The 18,434-nt window shown below is 42.9% G+C and overlaps 1 protein-coding gene across 4 annotated transcripts in view; it reads right to left on the bottom strand.

Annotated features, from left to right (window-relative positions):
• LOC139233160 (nucleus accumbens-associated protein 2-like) overlaps positions 1-18,434 on the bottom strand; it is a 101,910-nt gene that overhangs the window by 59,152 nt on the left and 24,324 nt on the right. Inside the window, exon 1 of one of the 4 annotated variants that reach the window (XM_070863746.1) lies at positions 12,269-12,348. The exons of the other annotated variants lie outside the window; for them this stretch is intronic. Within the exon in view, the coding sequence (XP_070719847.1) occupies positions 12,269-12,287 (19 nt within the window). The 5' untranslated portion in view covers positions 12,288-12,348. Of the gene's footprint in view, positions 1-12,268; positions 12,349-18,434 lie in introns of those variants that run through there. 4 annotated transcript variants of the gene reach the window in all.

Genomic DNA, 18,434 nt, shown 5'->3' with positions numbered 1-18,434 from the left:
AAGATTTGTGGAAAGACTACCATAACTCAGTCACCAAATGAGATGAGTTGCAGAGCTCTCTCCACTCTTTATTTCAGATGTGCAGATGTCCAGTGGCGATGCATGCTTTATGAACTATCAAAGCCGATATGGTAATGCAAATAGAGAGGAATAGGTAAGTGCCCAGAATTTATGGAAACAGTACGTATGCAAATCAGCTTTTATTAAAATTCCACTGACATGAACTGCCCATCCTGCCAGGATGGGTCACCAGCCAATGTCTCCGCCCACCTCCCAACAGGCCACAGGAACCAAGAGCAAATTAACTTGACCTTAAACACACCGACTCCAATACATACACAGCCTCACCAACCCAAAGTAGCTGCCTGCAATCAGAATATACAATAGCTTCATAAAACATGCACATTAATATAAAATTCTGGAAAAGCAATTTTTTTTTAAAAACGGGCATCAAAAGCATTTGATGAAAACACTGCCTTAGCATAGAACTCAGCCCTACAGACAAAAGTGGTCAGAGGTCCAGTGCCGGGTCTATGCTGAATCAGTGGATCCCGCTGGATCAGCAACAGAGGTACTGCAATTGTTCTCTTAGCTTGAGTTACGTGGGTGGGCAGGAAGAATAATGAACAGGAAAAATAAAAACAGCAAGGCTCCTGTTCCGAAAGGCTACCCAGTGATAACTGGTGCAAAGGAGTGTGTTCATTCCCATGTATGCAAGGCAAAGACATAACTGAGCTCTGCTGTGACACCCCACGTCCAAATCGCCTGCTGACAACTATTTAGCCAAGGTATTGGGCAGCCAGCAATACACCAACGAGAGTCAGTGTCTTCAGGGTTGGAAAGAGGAGAGATTTCCCTGGATCTCTACCCAGGATTGGCATGGCGCAGCAAAAAAATTGCAGCGCACGGCTATAATGGAACCCACATAAGAACATAAGAAATAGGAACAGGAATAGGCCAAAGAGTCCCTCAAGCCTGCTCCGCCATTCAATAAGATCATGGCTGATCTGATCATGGACTTCCCCGCCCGCTCCCCATAACCCCATATCCCCTTATCATTTAAGAAACTGTCTATTTCAGTCTTAAATTTATTCAATGTCCCAGCTTCTACAGCTCTCTGAGGCAGCGAATTCCACAGATTTACAATCCTCAGAAGAAATTTCTCTGCATCTCTTTTAAATGGGCGGCCCCTTATTCTAAGATCATGCACTCTAGTTCTAGTCTCCCCCATCAGTGGAAACATCCTCTCTGCATCCACCTTGTCAAGCCCCCTCACAATCTTATATGTTTCAATAAGATCACCTCTCATTCTTCTGAATTTCAATGAGTAGAGGCCCAACCTACTCTACCTTTCCTCATAAGTCAATCCCCTCATCCCTGGAATCAACCTTGTGAACCTTTTCTAAACTACCTCCAAAGCAAGTATATCCTTTCATAAATATGGAAACCAAAACTGCACGCAGTGTTCCAGGTGTGGCCTCACCAATACCCTGTATAACTGTAGCAAGACTTCCCTGCTTTTATACGCCATCCCCTTTGCAATAAAGGCCAAGATACCATTGGCCTTCCTGATCACTTGCTGTACCTGCATACTATCCTTTTGCGTTTCATGCACAAGTATTCCCAGGTCCTGCTGTACTGTGGCACTTTGCAATCTTTCTCCATTTAAATAATAACTTGCTCTTTCATTTTTTTTTGCCAAAGTGCATGACCTCACACTTTGACATTCAACTCCATCTACCAAATTTTTGCCCACTCATTTAGCCTATGTCCTTTTGCAGATTTTGTGTGTCCTCCTCACAGATTGCTTTTCCTTCCATCTTTGTATCAGCAAACTTGGCTACGTTACACTTAGTCCCTTCTTCCAAGTCGTTAATATAGATTTTAAATAGTTGGGGTCCCAGCACTCATTCCTGCGGCACCCCACTAGTTACTGGTTGCCAACCAGAGAATGAACCATTTATCCCGACTCTCTGTTTTCTGTTAGTTAGCCAATCCTCTATCCATGCTAATATATTACCCCCAACCCCGTGAACTTTTATCTTGTGCAGTAACCTTTTATTTGGTACCTTGTCAAATGTCTTCTGGAAGACCAAATACATCATATCTACTGGTTCCCCTTTATCCACCTTGTTCATTACATCCTCGAAGAACTCCAGTAAATTTGTCAAACATGACTTCCCCTTCATAAATCCATGCTGACTCTGCCTGACCGAATTTTGCTTTTCCAAATGTCCTGCTAATGCTTCTTTAATAATGGACTCCAACATTTTCCCAACCACAGATGTTAGGCTAACGGGTCTATAATTTCCTGCTTTTTGTCTGCCTCCTTTGAGTCAATGCAGGTTCCTTTACAGGCAGGCTGGCCCAATTTTCTGCATCCTGGAGCATAGCAGGAAAATCTGCCTCAACATCTTCAGAATATATCAGTTGATTTGTGACAGACAAAAATGCTTTTAACTTAGACCAACCAGCAGATGCATACCTCTGCCACTTAGGATTTATCTAGCCTAATTTCACTAAACGATTTTCCATAATCCATTGCTCATGTATTCCTCCATTATACATGCATACTGTACCCAAAACTATCCATTTCACAGCACCACACTAAAATGAGATCTCAATTTTTTTTAAAAGCCTTCAAGTGACAGTGGATTTATCAGTTTGACAGGAGAGTGATCATTTCAACGCTCCAACCTCCAGTAATGCTGAACATTACAAATCTTTCTTTTACCCAGACTGAACTATGGAAATTTCTGCAAGAGATCTGGAGGGATGCCAACTTTATTATGCCAGGCAAGTCACAGAGAACCCCATACCAGACTAAAGTGGAGGGGGAAGTGGGTAAACAAAGCAGATACATTAGATAGTAGGTGCAGGCAAATTGTGAACACCGTGGTAATTATAACGGCAGCAAGTGAAATTCAAAAGAAAAATAATGCAAAGTTAAACGAATTTAAAATCAGTAAATAAAGATGATATTCCAATGGGTGGCAGGTTTCTTCATCCAGCAACTGGAAGCCTAAAGGTTGAAAACAGTGTAAACAAGTAGGGTCCCGAGGACGGGTCTTGAACATATGTCAATTGACTGACTTCTGTTTCTCAAAAGATTCTGCTTGAGCAACCTGCTCAGTATTTCCAGCTTTTTCTGCTTTAGGATTGTATGAAAATTCAGCTAAAGGCATCTGAAGGATCTAAGTACAGAATAATATACAGAACATTGTTCCATTGTGTTTATGGGGCTGTTGGTGGAAAATCCATCTGTTTAGCAGTATATAATTTGCAGCTCAGATTTTTCAACACTCACTCCCAAACAGGTGAGGAGTTAGAGTCTGAACATCACTATACGGAGGTGAATTTTATCAGTACCTGGGGGGGGGGGGGGGGGCTTTATAAACTCTTTCATTTGGAGCAGGGAGAAGAGGAAAAAGGACACATGATGCAGCAAGCACCTTGAACAAAGTGGAAAAAGGTTGCAGCCAGTTACTCGGTGATGAAGGATCTTTACATTAAACGGGTTGATCTCCTATGGTGCAACGAGCAGGAAGGGACTGAGGGTCAAAATCTGAGGGCTGCTAAACTGCGTTGAAAGTCGGGAAAGATGAACGGGCAAGTCCAGGTCCTACAATAGGGCAAAAGGAAAAGGAGCAATGAAGACCAGGGCTCCGCGGATAATAGCAGGAAGGGAGGGACATGGTCTGGTTTTATTCTGCGGCGCATTGATTTCTGCAGTCCTCAGCTGACAGAGGGGATAACGAAGGACTGAAGATAGTTAGGAGGCCATGGGGAGGCATGTCAGGGTTGACGGGACGAGAGGGAGGGGCTGGGAATAGAGGCTATTTGATGTAGACATTGGATGGGTTAAGTACATTTTCTCTGGACTGTTTAATTTTTAATGTGAGTTAAATTTTATTTTTATGAGCGAGTGAAAAACAGCCATAGAATTACAACTGGAAATAGGCCATTCGGCCCATGTTGGTGTTTCTCCTGCACACAAGCAATCATCCTAATCCCATGTCCCCATATCCCTTTAATTCCCCTTTCACTCAACCACATATCTAACCTATTCTCCAATGCTCACATGATTTCTGTTTCCATTATCAACTCCAGTAATGCATTCCACAGCTTCTCAAAAAAAAAGTTTCCCCTGCACTCGGTCTTAAATCTTGAGCATTTGATCTATGCCGCCGTTGGAGGGGGCCCAGTCGCCGTTGGAGGGGGCCCGATTGCTGTGGGAGGCTCACCTGGCTCGCAGGGCGTCGTCGAGGATCGGGTGGGGCAGCTGAGCCGACATCGAAGGAGCAGATCGCCAGAGAAGGTCGCTGAAGGAGGGAAGAGGTCCGGGTCCAGTTCACTGCTGCAGCAGGAGGCTCGGTCGTCGTCGTCAAAGAGTGATGTGGGATTTAGGAGGAACATTCGCAAACGAGGTAGGCCCGAATTTGTGGATTATAGGAATAATTATAGGAATAAGGATTTAAGGTAAAATTTAAGAGAATGTACCCCCGATTAGGGTCTATTAAGGTTAGGGAAGGTTTAGACAGTGGGAGGGGAGGAGGCAGGCAGCGGAAGGAGCGTGTGGTAAATCAGTGCCACCCCCCCCTTCCCCCGACGAATACCTGTCCCACTTGTAACAGGGTCTGTGGCTCTCGTGTTGCACTGTTCAGCCACCAAAGAACTCACTTTAGGAGCGGAAGCAAGTCTTCCTCGATTTCGAGGGACTGCATATGATGATGATGATGATGATGATGTTGTTGTTGTTGCCTTGTTCTAGACCATTCAACCGCAGTCTGTTCCATCCCCTCAATTGAATTTGTAATACAGATTGAGGGCGAGGAAGTAGTGTCACAAACGAGTGTACTATGCTTAAACAAAGGGGACTACAGTGGGATGAGGGCAGAGTTGGCTAAAGTAGACTGGGAACACAGACTAAACGGTGGCACAATTGAGGAACAGTGGAAGACTTTTAAGGAGCTCTTTCATAGTGCTCAACAAAAATATATTCCAGTGAAAAAGAAGAGCGGTAAGAGAAGGGATAACCACCCGTGGATAACCAAGGAAATAAAGGAGAGTATCAAATTAAAACCCAATGCGTATAAGGTGGCCAAGGTTAGTGGGAAACTAGAAGATTGGGAAAATTTAAACGACAGCAAAGAATGACTAAGAAAGCAATAAAGAAAGGAAAGATAGATTACAAAAGTAAACTTATGCAAAACATAAAAACGGATAGTAAAAGCTTTTACCGATATATAAAACGGAAAAGAGTGACTAAAGTAAATGTTGGTCCCTTAGAAGATGAGAAGGGGGATTTAATAATGGGAAATGTGGAAATGGCTGAGACCATAAACAATTATTTTGCTTCGGTCTTCACAGTGGAAGACACAAAAACCATGCCAAATATTGCTGGTCGTGGGAATGTGGGAAGGGAGGACCTTGAGATAATCACTATTACTAGCGGGGTAGTGCTGGACAGGCGAATGGGACTCAAGGTAGACAAGTCCCCTGGTCCTGATGAAATGCATCCCAGGGTATTAAAAGAGATGGCGGAAGTTATAGCAGATGCATGTGTTATGATCTACCAAAATTCTCTGGACTCTGGGGAGGTACCAGCGGATTGGAGAGCAGCTAATGTAACACCTCTGTTTAAAAAAGGGGGCAGACAAAAGGCAGGTAACTATAGGCCGGTTAGTTTAACATCTGTAGTGGGGAAATGCTTGAAGCTATCATTAAGGAAGAAATAGCGGGACATCTAGATAGGAATAGTGCAATCAAGCAGATGCAACATGGATTCATGAAGGGGAAATCTTTAACTAATTTACTGGGATTCTTTGAGGATATAATGAGCATGGTGGATAGAGGTGTACCGATGGATGTGGTGTATTTAGATTTCCAAAAGGCATTCGATAAGGTGCCACACAAAAGGTTACTGCAGAAGATAAAGGTACGCAGAGTCAGAGGAAATGTATTAGCATGGAACGAGAATTGGCTGGCTAACAGAAAGCAGAGAGTCAGGTAAATGGGTCCTTTTCGGGTTGGAAATCGGTGGTTAGTGGTGTGCCACAGGGATCGGTGCTGGGACCACAACTGTTTACAATATACATAGATGACCTGGAAGAGGGGACAGAGTATAGTGTAACAAAATTTGCAGATGACACAAAGATTAGTGGGAAAGTGGGTTGTGTAGATCACACAGAGAGGCTGCAAAGAGATTTAGATAGGTTAAGCAAATGGGCTACGGTTTGGCAGATGGAATACAATGTCAGAAAATGTGAGGTCATCCACCTTGGAAAAAAAAACAGTAAAAGGGAATATTATTGGAATGGGGAGAAATTACAACATGCTGCAGTGCAGAGGGACCCGAGGGTCCTTGTGCATGAAACTCTTTTTGGATCCCAAAAAGTTAGTTTGCAGGTGCAGCAGGTAATCAGGAAGGCGAATGGAATGTTGGCCTTCATTGCGAGAGGGATGGAGTACAACAGCACGGAGGTCCTGCTGCAACTGTACAAGGTATTGGTGAGGCCGCACCTGTAGTACTGCGTGCAGTTTTGGTCACCTTACTTAAGGAAGGATATACTAGCTTTGGAGGGGGTACAGAGACGATTCACTAGGCCGATTCCGAAGATGAGGGGGTTACCTTATGATGATAGATTGAGTAGACTGGGTCTTTACTCGTTGGAGTTCAGAAGGATGAGGGGTAATCTTATAGAAACATTTAAAATAATGAAAGGGATAGACAAGATGGAGGCAGAGAGGTTGTTTCCACTGGTCGGGGAGACTCGAACTAGGGGGCACAGCCTCAAAATACGGGGAGCCAATTTAAAACCAAGTTGAGAAGGAATTTCTTCTCCCAGAGGGTTGTGAATCTGTGGAATTCTCTGCTGAAAGAAGCAGTTGAGGCTAGCTCATTGAATGTATTCAAATCACAGATAGATAGATTTTTAACCAATAAGGGAATTAAGGGTTATGGGGAGCGGACAGGTAAGTGGAGCCGAGTCCACGGACAGATCAACCATGATCTTTTTGAATGTCGGAGCAGGCTCGAGGGGCTAGATGGCCTACTCCTGTTCCTAATTCTTATGTTCTTATGTAATTTTAAACAGCTCTATTAAATCACTCCGTCATCTCCTGTTCCAACAAAAGATAACCATGACAGCTGTGTCTAAATTTTTTTTTGCTGCAATATGATTGCGCAGAAATTTTGGAGGATGCAGAAAGAATTTGTGCAATATGATTATCTGTTTTTATATTCTGTCTTAACTAATGTGGGAGAAGAAAGCTGAGAACTTCGCAACAGACACTACAGTTATGATCATGGCAAAAAACGGCTTATATAAATCGGAGTGCTCTGCTCAGAGACCAGAAACCTCCATGTAGAATCATAGAATCTTACAGCACAGAAGCAGGCCATTTGGCCCATCACATCTGTGCTAACTCTTTGGAAGAACTGTCCAATTTAGTCCCACAATCCAGCTTATTCCCCATAACCCTGAAAATTAGTCCTCTTCAAGTACATGTCCAACTGCTTTTTGAAAGTTCCTATGGAATCCGATTCCACCACTCTTTCAGATAGTGCATTCCAGATCAGAACAACCTTCTGTGTGAAGAAATTTCTCATTTCCCCTCTTAGTTCTTTTGCCAATGATTTTAAATCTATGACCTCTAGTTACCGACCCACTTGCCAGAGTAAATAGTTTCTCCCTACCTGCCCTATCAAAATTCCTTATAATTTTGAATACCCCTATTCGGGGAGAGTGATGCCATTTATTAATGCCTCCGCTCCTGAAACAAAATTCTCAATATTAAGGAGGTAAGTGGAAGCTGGCGACAGCTCAAGGAACCTGCAAAATTGCACGTCTACGATGATACTCGTGGCTTTCTAGAGGTTGCTAGTTTTATGCTAGAGTGCCACTGACAGTGGGACAATCTCACACCTTAAAGTGCCTACAATCCATCCCAGACTAACGAGGCGCAAGTTCCCTTCTCATGCTGCTGTAGTCAGTCAATTAAATGATTCCGGTTCTCAATGCAGTGCCAGTGGCCACAAGTCCATAGCACAGAGCTGCCGATGAATTGCCAATTTTACAGTCCGTAAAGACAGCTGCTGTGGGAAATGAAGATGTCAGTGCTGCAGGAGGGGGCCGTCTTCCGAGGTTGGGGTTATTCATTGTTTTGGGGGGGGGGGGGGGGGGGAGGGGTGGTGTCAGTGCAGAATGCGCTTTTTATTGTGCTTGATACATATACTAGGAATTTATCTTAATGGACAATACTAAGCTTGATGAGGATAAAGAACACTAAATCTTTCAGGCAGTAAGCTCATAATAAACTGATCAAATTACCTATGCAATGAAATCACAGAGCGGTTTAATACCTTCCGAGAATGCTAAATTCTACTACTTCCAGCTGCCAGTTTACTTTATAAAAGTAGAGCAGGCTAATGACGTGACAAAGCACTGAAAAATTACAAACTATAATTGCGTCCCAGTCTATATTTAAAAAAATAATTTCACGCCGACAGTGAGCCTTATATATAGCAACAGCCACTCAATTACATTACTGCCTTTTAATTCACTATTCTATCCATCATTTATTTGCCAGTTTGGAAGCATTAAAAAATTGCTCGGCAATTTGATAAACTTATTTTAGAAAAATAGCAAAGGCACACAGTGGCCATTGGCTAGTTGAGTCTGAAGCTGTAAAAAAAAAGGCCCACATAAAAAAGGGTTAATGTGGTTATGTTAATTAGATATGCACAAACATCACCCAGAGCAACCGTGGCCAGTTCCAAAGATTTCCCTTTGTAGAAAGTGAAGTTTGCGAAACAGAATTTTCATATCACCTCTGGTTTCCTTCAATTGTCCTGTACATTAGGAAGGCAAACAGTTTTATTTATACAGCTCATCACATCTCAAAAAGTTTCATAATGTATTCACTTGAAGTGCAGTGGCTGCCAGGTAGCAGCCATTTTGTGATCTTACAAACAGCAGCGAGATGAATGTTATTTTTGCAATTGATTAAGAGTGTGTTGGCCAGAGCACTGTCTGTTGTTCTTCAAATAATGCCATAGGATTTTTTTTAAATATAATCATTCATCTGAAACAGTAAAACAAGCAGAGGAAACTTCTTTTCATTGAGACGGTGTCTACTTAGTCAACAAAGCACTCCTCCAGTATTTCACAGCAGTATCAGCCCAGATTGTGTGCTCAATTCCTGGTGCGAGGCTTCAACTAGGGTTGATAAAAGAAATGACACATATTTCAATTAAGTAATGCCAGTGCATTTCTTGGGCCACCATTTTGTGTTAGTGCTCAGCAAGGTCCTTCTGCCACAAGCTTTTACCAAAGCAATCTTTTAGGTATGTCAGTTTTGGGCATCTTTACTGCAAATCCCAACCATTGCAACAGCTTCTTTCAAACAACAACATAAACTGTCCTTATATCCTGTCCAGCTTCTGCATTAGTAATTCTGTCCCCAATAGGACGTGCCAACATCAATGCTCAAAAGGTATCCAGTATTCTCCCAGTAATTTCTATCAAGTTCTGGCTTCTAGACGCAAACATTCTCAGGCAGGGTTTTCCCAGGAATTTTATATTGGTGGTAACAGAAACTCCATTCCAAATTTTGGGGATGGGGTAACCAATCTACACCCCGCAGTTGATGGCTAGCCAGTAATTTTGCTACTTGTACTCATTTTGTACATTTGATTTCTCCTGCGTGAATTTTGCAGGTCTGTAGATTTACATAAGATATATGGTACAGAAACAGGCCATTCTGCAAAACCAGTCCATGCCAGCGTTTATACTCCACTCGAGCCTCCTCCGGTCTTTCCTCATCTAAATCTATCTGCATAACTCTCTATTCCCTTCTCCCCCCCATATGCTTGTCCAGCCTCCCCTTAAATGCATCGATACTATTCACTTCAACCACTCCCTATGATAGCGAGTTCTACATTCTCACCACTCTCTGGGTAAAGAAGTTCCTTCGGAATTCCCTATTGAATTTCTTGGTGACTATCTAGTTATGCTCTTCCCCACAAGTGGAAATATTGTCTCTCTATTCACTCGATCAAAACCTTTCATAATTTTAAAGACCTCTCTTAGGTCACCCCTCAGACTTCATTAAGGAGAAGAGAGACCAGCCTGTTCATCCTTTCCTGATAGAAATGCGAGGGTATACCTGTTATCATCCTTGTAAATCTTCTCTGCATCCTCTCCAGTGCCTCTATCATTTTTATAATATTACAACCAGAACTGTACGAAGTACGTCAAGTGTGGTCTAACCAAGGTTCGATACAGATTTAGCATAACTTCCCTACTTTTCAATTCTATACTTCTAGAAATAAACCCTAGTGCTTGGTTTGCTTTTTTTTTTAAAAATGGCCTTGCTAACCTGTGTTACAACTTTTAGCGATGTGTATTTGTACTCCAAGATGCCTTTGTTGCTCTACCCCACTTAAGACTCTCATCCTCCAAGTAATAAGTGACCTCCCTATTCTTCCTACCAAAATGCAATACCTCATATTTATATCGGTGTTGCACTTCATTTGCCAATTAAATGCCCGTTCTGCAAGTTTATTAATGTCCTCCTGTAATTTGTTGCTGTCCTCCTCAGTATTGGGTGTTATCCACAAATTTAGAAATAGTGTTTTTGATTCCAAAGTCTAAATCATTAATATAAATTGTGAACAACAGTAGTCCCAGCACTGATCCTTGTGGGATACCACTGTGAATAGTTACCTTTTACCCCTACTCTCTGCTTTAATAAGGTTTGATAAGGTGTTCTCTGCACTACTCAGTCAATGGTAGATCTTGGTGATTATCTGTGAATCAGGGCGCAGCATTAAGATTTACTTTGTTTTTCTCACAATTGTTGGTAAGATTCAACCAGTGTGGGACTGGGTCACAAGTAGGTCAGATCAGTAGAGTTGGCAGAAGAACATTAGTGAACTAATTGAGTTTATTATGACAATCCGGCAGTTTTCATGCTAGCCCACAAATTACCACATTTATTAAATTGCTAGTCCAGTGCCGTAACCACAACGCCAAGGTGCTCTTGGGTACTAATGAAGATGTGGAACACAAGGGATGAGTTGAAGGTTGAAGATTACGTAGTGATGCACAGGAGGAGGAGGATGCACAAGTAGGTGAACAAAATTCATTTTAAAGGCTTACAGAAAAAAGACTTAGAATCATAGAAAGACATGCATTTATACATATAAAGATGTTCAAAATTGAGGAGTTTGCCACTGCTCGGTAACCAGAGGACACAGAATTAAAGTAATTGGTAAAGGAATCAGAGGGGAGATGAAGATAATTTTTTTTTATGCAGCGAGTTATGATGATCTGGAGTACACTTCCTGAAAGGGCAGTGGAAGCAGATTCAATAGTGACTTTCAAAAGGGAATTGGATATATACCAGACAAGGAAACATTTGCAGGTCTAATGGTGGGGGGGGGGGGGGGGGGGGGGGGCGGGACTAATTAGATAGCTCTTTGAAAAGAGTCGGCACAGACCTGATGGGCTCCCTCTGTGCTGTACGGTTTTATATAGCACCTTTTGAGACATCAGGATGTCCCAAGCACTTAACAAGTGATATTGGGACAGCTTAACTGCTTGAAATAGTGTGATAATGTCTTGGTTAGGCACAGCACTTGTGTGGCATGTCAAAACATGGGTTGCATCAACTCCACAAATTTATGCAAGAATCTAAGTGTCTGCCCTAAACATTTTACCCGACATCCACACGGAAATCTCTTTTTTTAAATTGCTAATGCTCTGCTTTCTGATTGGTTGGAGAACACTGGAGATTACCCACATCCTAATGAAAAACTGGAACCAAATCTAGCAATGCATCATACAAAGCAGTGTATATGGTGTGCAATTTGGAAAATGTAAGTAAGGTTCCATAGCCCCTCCCTGCCATTACAGGGACACGCTTCCACGCCAAGATCCTGAAGTTCCACTCAACTGATTAAATCTGGCCTAGGCAGGATGCCCATGCCAAACGTCTGATGGCTGAAAAATTCTACAAATCTTATTCAGGACGTCAAAGTTTAAAAAATGAAGCACACAGCTCAACCCAACACTGCCAAGCAGGTCTATAGTTAAAATCACAACATAAACTGCTACAAGATGCAGAACTGATTTCAATAATTGAGATGCACCATCATGAGAAATTCCAGAAGCCAAGCATCTTAAAACTTAATGGCCTAGAAATCCCGGTCTGCTGCTTCTTGCGGGCGATCAGCAAAAGTTTTAAAAAGGTGCGCACTTACCTGAACCTGCTGCGCCCATGAGGGTTCCCGGTCCCGAGACCTCCACTCACTGCGCATCGCAGCATGTGCACGTCAAGACATCCGCAGGGCTGGAGCTGCAGTCACATGGCTCTGGGCAGCCAATCCAGGTAAAGCATTTTCTGATTCATAATAATGGGAACTCCGTAAGTTGGAGTTCCCATTATGTGAATGAGAAACCCCCAACACCCAAAACACAAAAAAAAACACATTTTTATTAATTTAAATTTAAATTATTTCTGTATTATAAAAAATATCTATTTTCCGATTTTTGGGGGGTTTAAAATGAACTTACCATAGTGGGGAGGGTTTTTAAAACAATAAAATGTGTTTTTAAATTTTATTTCATTATGTTTGTGTATTTTAAAACTCTTACACCTGTAAAAGCAGGCTATGTGCAAGAGTTTTCAGGACATCCGCTCGGCAAGATATGGGTAAATACCGCAATCTTGCCCATGGGAATGTCCTGGAAGAAGAGATATGGAGGATCTGTCAAGCTCCAGCTTGGAAAAGCCGGTTTTCAGCGCATGCGCATTGTGCGCTGAAAACCGGCTTTTGCAATGCCTTCCCTGGTCCGTACACATTCCATACGGACCCGGGGGGCCGGAATTTCTGGGCCCATATATTCACAGAAACTTACAGCACAGAAGGCCCGTTGTGCCTGTACTGGCTCTTTGAAGAAGCAGTGGTGCTCAATCCCACATCCTCGCTTTTTGTCCGTAACCCTGTAAGTTGCTCATCCTCGAGTACCTGTCCAACTCCGTTTAAAATTATTTATGGAATCAGCTTCCACCACTTTTTCAGGTAGAGTGTCCCAGATCCCGACAACTCAAGTGAAAAATTTCTTCTCATCTCCCCTCTAGATCTTTTTCCAGTGATTTTGAATCCACGACCTCTAGTTATTGACCCACTCGTCACAGGGAATAGTTTTTTTCTTATTTATTCGAACAAAACCGATCAACTTGAAAATCTCCATCAGGTCGCCTCTTAACCTCTTAAGAGTCCTAACTTTTCCAATCTCTCCTCCCAACTGGAATTGTTTTGCTAATTTGCCGTGAGAAAACAAAAAAAACAGAAGTGCATTCAGAGAATCTCAGTATAAAGCCAATGAAAAGGTAGAATACTTGGCAAGCTTTCACCTTTGAAATAGCACAGGGGCAGGCCAAAACACATCCAGCTTTAAATCCAATATAAATGCAGAGCCGCCTACTTTAAACAATTTAAAATTAATGGATGGCATTGTACCAACAGCAGATAAATGTAGCAATGTGGAATTGAGTTCCTGATATCCACAACCTCTCTCACCCTTCCTGCCCCCCACCCACCCAAAATTAAATGTGGCAAGATTCTGATCAGAGGGAAGCAAGGAGTAGAGGAAGGCAGGGCCGAAAAGAAAGACGTGCATTTATATAGCGCCTTTCACGATCACTGGATGTCTCAAAGCGCTTTACAGCCAATGAAGTACTTTTTGGAGTGCTGCCACTGTTGTAATGTGGGAAACGCGGCAGCCAATTTGCGCACAAGCAAGCTCCCACACACAGCAATGTGATAATGACCAGATAACTCCCCTGCTCTTCTTCAAAATAGTGCCATGGGATCTCTTACGTCCACGAGGGCAGATGGGGCCTCGGTTTAACATCTCATCTGAAAGACGGCATCTCCGACAGTGCAGCACTCCCTCAGCCCTGCATTGGAGTGTCAGCCTAGGTTTGTAAGTTCAAGTCTCTGGAGTGGGACTTGAATGCATAACCTTCTGGCTCAGAGGCAAGTGCGCTACCCACTGGCTGACACTGAAAAGGGAAAAGAGACGACGAGACAAGCCAACCCGATTTATCCTTGCAGATATATCTCCAATGATCTAGTGGAATCACCTAGTTGATACCATCTCCAGTCATCTGCTCTCGAATCTGACACTTAAGAGCACCAAGAAGCAATTATATACAGGTTAAAGTTAGCAAATCATTACTAATTGAGATCAGGGAGGAACTCGAAAGTTAGTCATCTGTGATGGCACACAGCTATAAAAGTAGCTGACCTTTCAAAACAGACTTCTCTGAAAGATATTTGGTGGAATCCACTGACTCCCATATTCATTAAAGGTCAGGTGGGATTACGAGACAACGATAAGCCTGTCTCATTTTCCTCTATACACCATGCAAACAGGGATAAGACGACATGTTGCAGGAGCACAGCTGTACCTTCCTGTAATTGGAGCCCAGCCAAAATGCCAGACCCAAGAGGAGCGGGCATATTCTTCCACCTTTTGTTCATTAAAGCCTTTTAATTTGTAAAACAAGCCACAGTTGTGTATATGGAATAAACAATAGGGTACATTAAGTTGACAGAGACTAGTGACACTGTGGTACAATGCTGACGGACTGCTTCATTGTTCGAGGACCCAGCTCCGTTCCGTTCGCAGGTGACCCTGAGCTTCATAGAATCACAGAAATTTACAGCACAGGAGGCGGCCATTCGGCCCATTGTGTCATTGCCGGCTGACAAAAAGCCAACCAGCCTAATGCCACTTTCCAGCTCTTAGCCTTGTAAGTTACGGCACTTCAAGTGCACATCCAAGTACTTTTTAAAATGTGGTGAGTGTTTCTGCCTCGACTACCCTTTCAGGCAGTGAGTTCCAGACCCCCACCACCCTCTGGGTGAAAACATTTCCTCTCAAATCGTTCCTACCGATTACTTTAAATCTATGTCCCCTGGCTATTGACCCCCCTAAGGGAAATGGGTCTTTCCTATCCACTCTATCCAGGCCCCTCAATTTTATACACCTCAATAAGGTCTCCCCTTAGCCTCCTCTGTTCCAAAGAAAGCAGACCCAGCCTCTCCAATCTTTCCTCATAGCCAAGATTCTCCAGTCCAAGCAACATCTTCACAAATCTCCTCTGTACCCTCACATCTTTCCAGTAACGTGGTGACCAAAACATAACCTCCCTGCTCTTATATTCTATGCATCAGCTAATAAAGGCAAGTACCTCGAATGCCTACTTAACCACTTTATCTATCTGTTCTGCTACCTTTAGGGATCTGTGGACCTGCACTCCAAGATCCCTTTGTTTCTCTACACTTCAGCATCCTATCATTTATTGTGTTTTCCCTTGACTTGTTAGCCCCCTCCCCAAAGGCATTACCTCACACCTCTCCAGAGTGAATTTCATTTGCCACTGTTCTGCCCACCTGACCAGTTCATTGAACTTCCGTCACATGCCATTTTAATTCTCCGTCCCACTCCCACTCTGTCCTCGGCCTCCTACACTGTTCCAATGAAACTCAACGGAAGCTCGAGGAACAGCACCTCATCTTTCGATTAGGCACTTTACACCCATCTGGACTCCACATCAAGATGAACATCATCAAATGATAACTACTGCTCCCATTTATTTGGACAGCAGGTACTGGTAATGATTCTGCTGCTCATTTAATCTCTCCTGCCTTCCACCCGATCACAGACCTTCCCTTTTGTTCTTTCCCCCACCCCCCACCCCCTCTCTTTCCCTGTAACTGCTTAAAACATCTGTAATATTTACCAGTTCTGACGAAGGGTCACAGACACGTTAACTGGTTTTCTCTTCACAGATGCTGCCTGGCCAGCTGAGTGTTTCCAGCATATTTTTAAAAAATATTTTAGATTTACAGCATCCCCGCAGTATTTTGCCTTTTATAAAGCAATGAAATTGTGTGGAGATGACCCCATAAGAGACTCATGAAGAAAAGTACTGAAACCTAATCTCATACCAAAACAAAGTAATGAAACTCTTACAAACTATTGAGATTGAAGGATAGAATATTCTGAACATCTTCTATTACTATCTGTAGGTGATCGGGCCAACACGCAATGTTACAGCAAGATTCAGACACCTGATCCCCACCTTGGTGGTCAACTGAGCAAAACTCAAATCATTTAAATTACCATTCATCTCTCGCTGTCTCTGTATTTGGTTGGACACCGTGTAATTGGGGCTATTTAACTGAAACCATAACATGAAATCTATAACCCAAGGCAGTATTTGTCAATCCCCTTTGTGCCTCACCTAGCAGATCCCTGCCATTTTAACAGGAGGCAAGTCAATCAAATGGAAAAATTGGCATGATAAAGGGATTATTCTTATTCATAACCAATTTCACTGGGAAATGTTATACTCCTTTATTCAGCAGCTACCACATCAAGCAAAAAGCTTCCACTTTCTGCAATTATATCTGTAATTTAGATCCAATTCGAAACTAATAATCCTCAATACATTTTGAAATGTTTGTGGACACTGCAGTCACAAGTCACGTAGCTCCGAGATCTGGAAAAAAAACTCTGTTCCCAAATATCAGCATATTGGGCTCAGAGAAGCTGCATTGCTGCGTTAATAATCTGGCAACGAATTTCAAGCTTGCTCCATGTTCATAGCAGTACATCAATAGCAACATTTAATATATACACACCTCCCAGTGGTGTTCCTCAAGTGTATGCGGTTTTAGAACGACAGGGACATTATTTGCTGCTCCACCTGCCCAGTATAACAAGAGTGGAATAGAGAGATCCAAAGAGATTAGGCTGACAAGTGGCAGATGTTGTTTAATGTGAACCAACATGAGGTGGTGAGACTGGATAGAAGAGATGAGCAGCAGGATTACAAGGTGGTAAGAACACAAGAACATAAGAAATAGAAAAGTCTAAATGTATTTAATTCACAAATATAACCTGAGTAATTGAGTAACCTTATCTATGAAAGTTGTGCACCGAGCACACATCTATCATAGAAACATAGAAAATAGGTGCAGGAGTAGGCCATTCGGCCCTTTGAGCCTGCACCGCCATTCAATAAGATCATGGCTGATCATTCCCTCAGTACCCCTTTCCTGCTTTCTCTCTATACCCCTTGATCCCCTTAGCCGTAAGGGCCATATCTAACTCCCTCTTGAATATATCCAATGAACTGGCATCAACAACACTCTGCGGTAGGGAATTCCACAGGCTAACAACTCTCAGAGTGAAAAAGTTTCTCCTCATCTCAGTCCTAAATGGCCTAAGCCCTTAACCTAAAACTATGTCCCCTGGTTCTGGACTTCCAACATCAGGAACATTCTTCCCGCATCTAAACTGTCCAGTCCCGTCAGAATCTTATACGTTTCTATGAGATCCCCTCTCATCCTTCTAAACTCCAGTGAATAAAGGCCCAGTTGATCCAGCCTCTCCTCATATGACAGTCCAGAAATCTCTGGAATTAGTCTGGTGAACCTTCGCTGCACTCCCTCAATAGCAAGAACATCCTTCCTCAGATTACGAGACAAAAACTGAACACAATATTCCAGGTGAGGCCTCACTAAGGCCCTGTACAACTGCAGTAAGACCTCCCTGCTCCTATACTCAAATCCCCTAGCTATGAAGGCCAACATACCATTTGCCTTCTTCACCGCCTGTTGTACCTGCATGCCAACCTTCAATGACTGATGAACCATGACACCCAGGTCTCGTTGCACCTCTCCTTTTCCTAATCTGCCACCATTCAGATAATATTCTGCCTTCGTGTTTTTGCCCCCAAAATGGATAACCTCACAATTATCCACATTATACTGCATCTGCCATGCATTTGCCCACTCACCTAACCTGTCCAAGTCACCTTGCAGCCTCTTAGCGTCTCCCTCACAGCTCACACCGCCACCCAGTTTAGTGTCATCTGCAAACTTGGAGATACTATACTCAATTCCTTCATCCAAATCGTTAATGCATATTGTAAAGAGCTGGGGTCCCAGCACTGAGCCCTGCGGCACTCCACTAGTTACTGCCTGCCATTCTGAAAAGGACCAATTTATCCCAACTCTCTGCTTCCTGTCTGCCGACCAGTTCTCTATCCATATCAGTACATTACCCCCAATACCATGCGCTTTGACTTTGCACACCAATCTCTTGTGCGGGACCTTGTCAAAAGACTTTTGAAAGTCCAAATACACCACATCCACTGGTTCTCCCTTGTCCACTCTACTAGTTACATCCTCAAAAAATTCCAGAAGATTCGTCAAGCATGATTTCCCTTTCATAAATCCATGCTGACTTGGACCAATCCTGTCCCTGCTTTCCAAATGCACTGCTATTTCATCCTTAATGATTGATTCCAACATTTTCCCCACTACTGATGTCAGGCTAACCGGT

The sequence above is a fragment of the Pristiophorus japonicus genome, chromosome 20, assembly GCF_044704955.1.
Source record: "Pristiophorus japonicus isolate sPriJap1 chromosome 20, sPriJap1.hap1, whole genome shotgun sequence".
Classification (NCBI taxonomy): domain Eukaryota; kingdom Metazoa; phylum Chordata; class Chondrichthyes; family Pristiophoridae; genus Pristiophorus; species Pristiophorus japonicus.
This window is presented reverse-complemented; position numbering and strand designations above follow the sequence as displayed.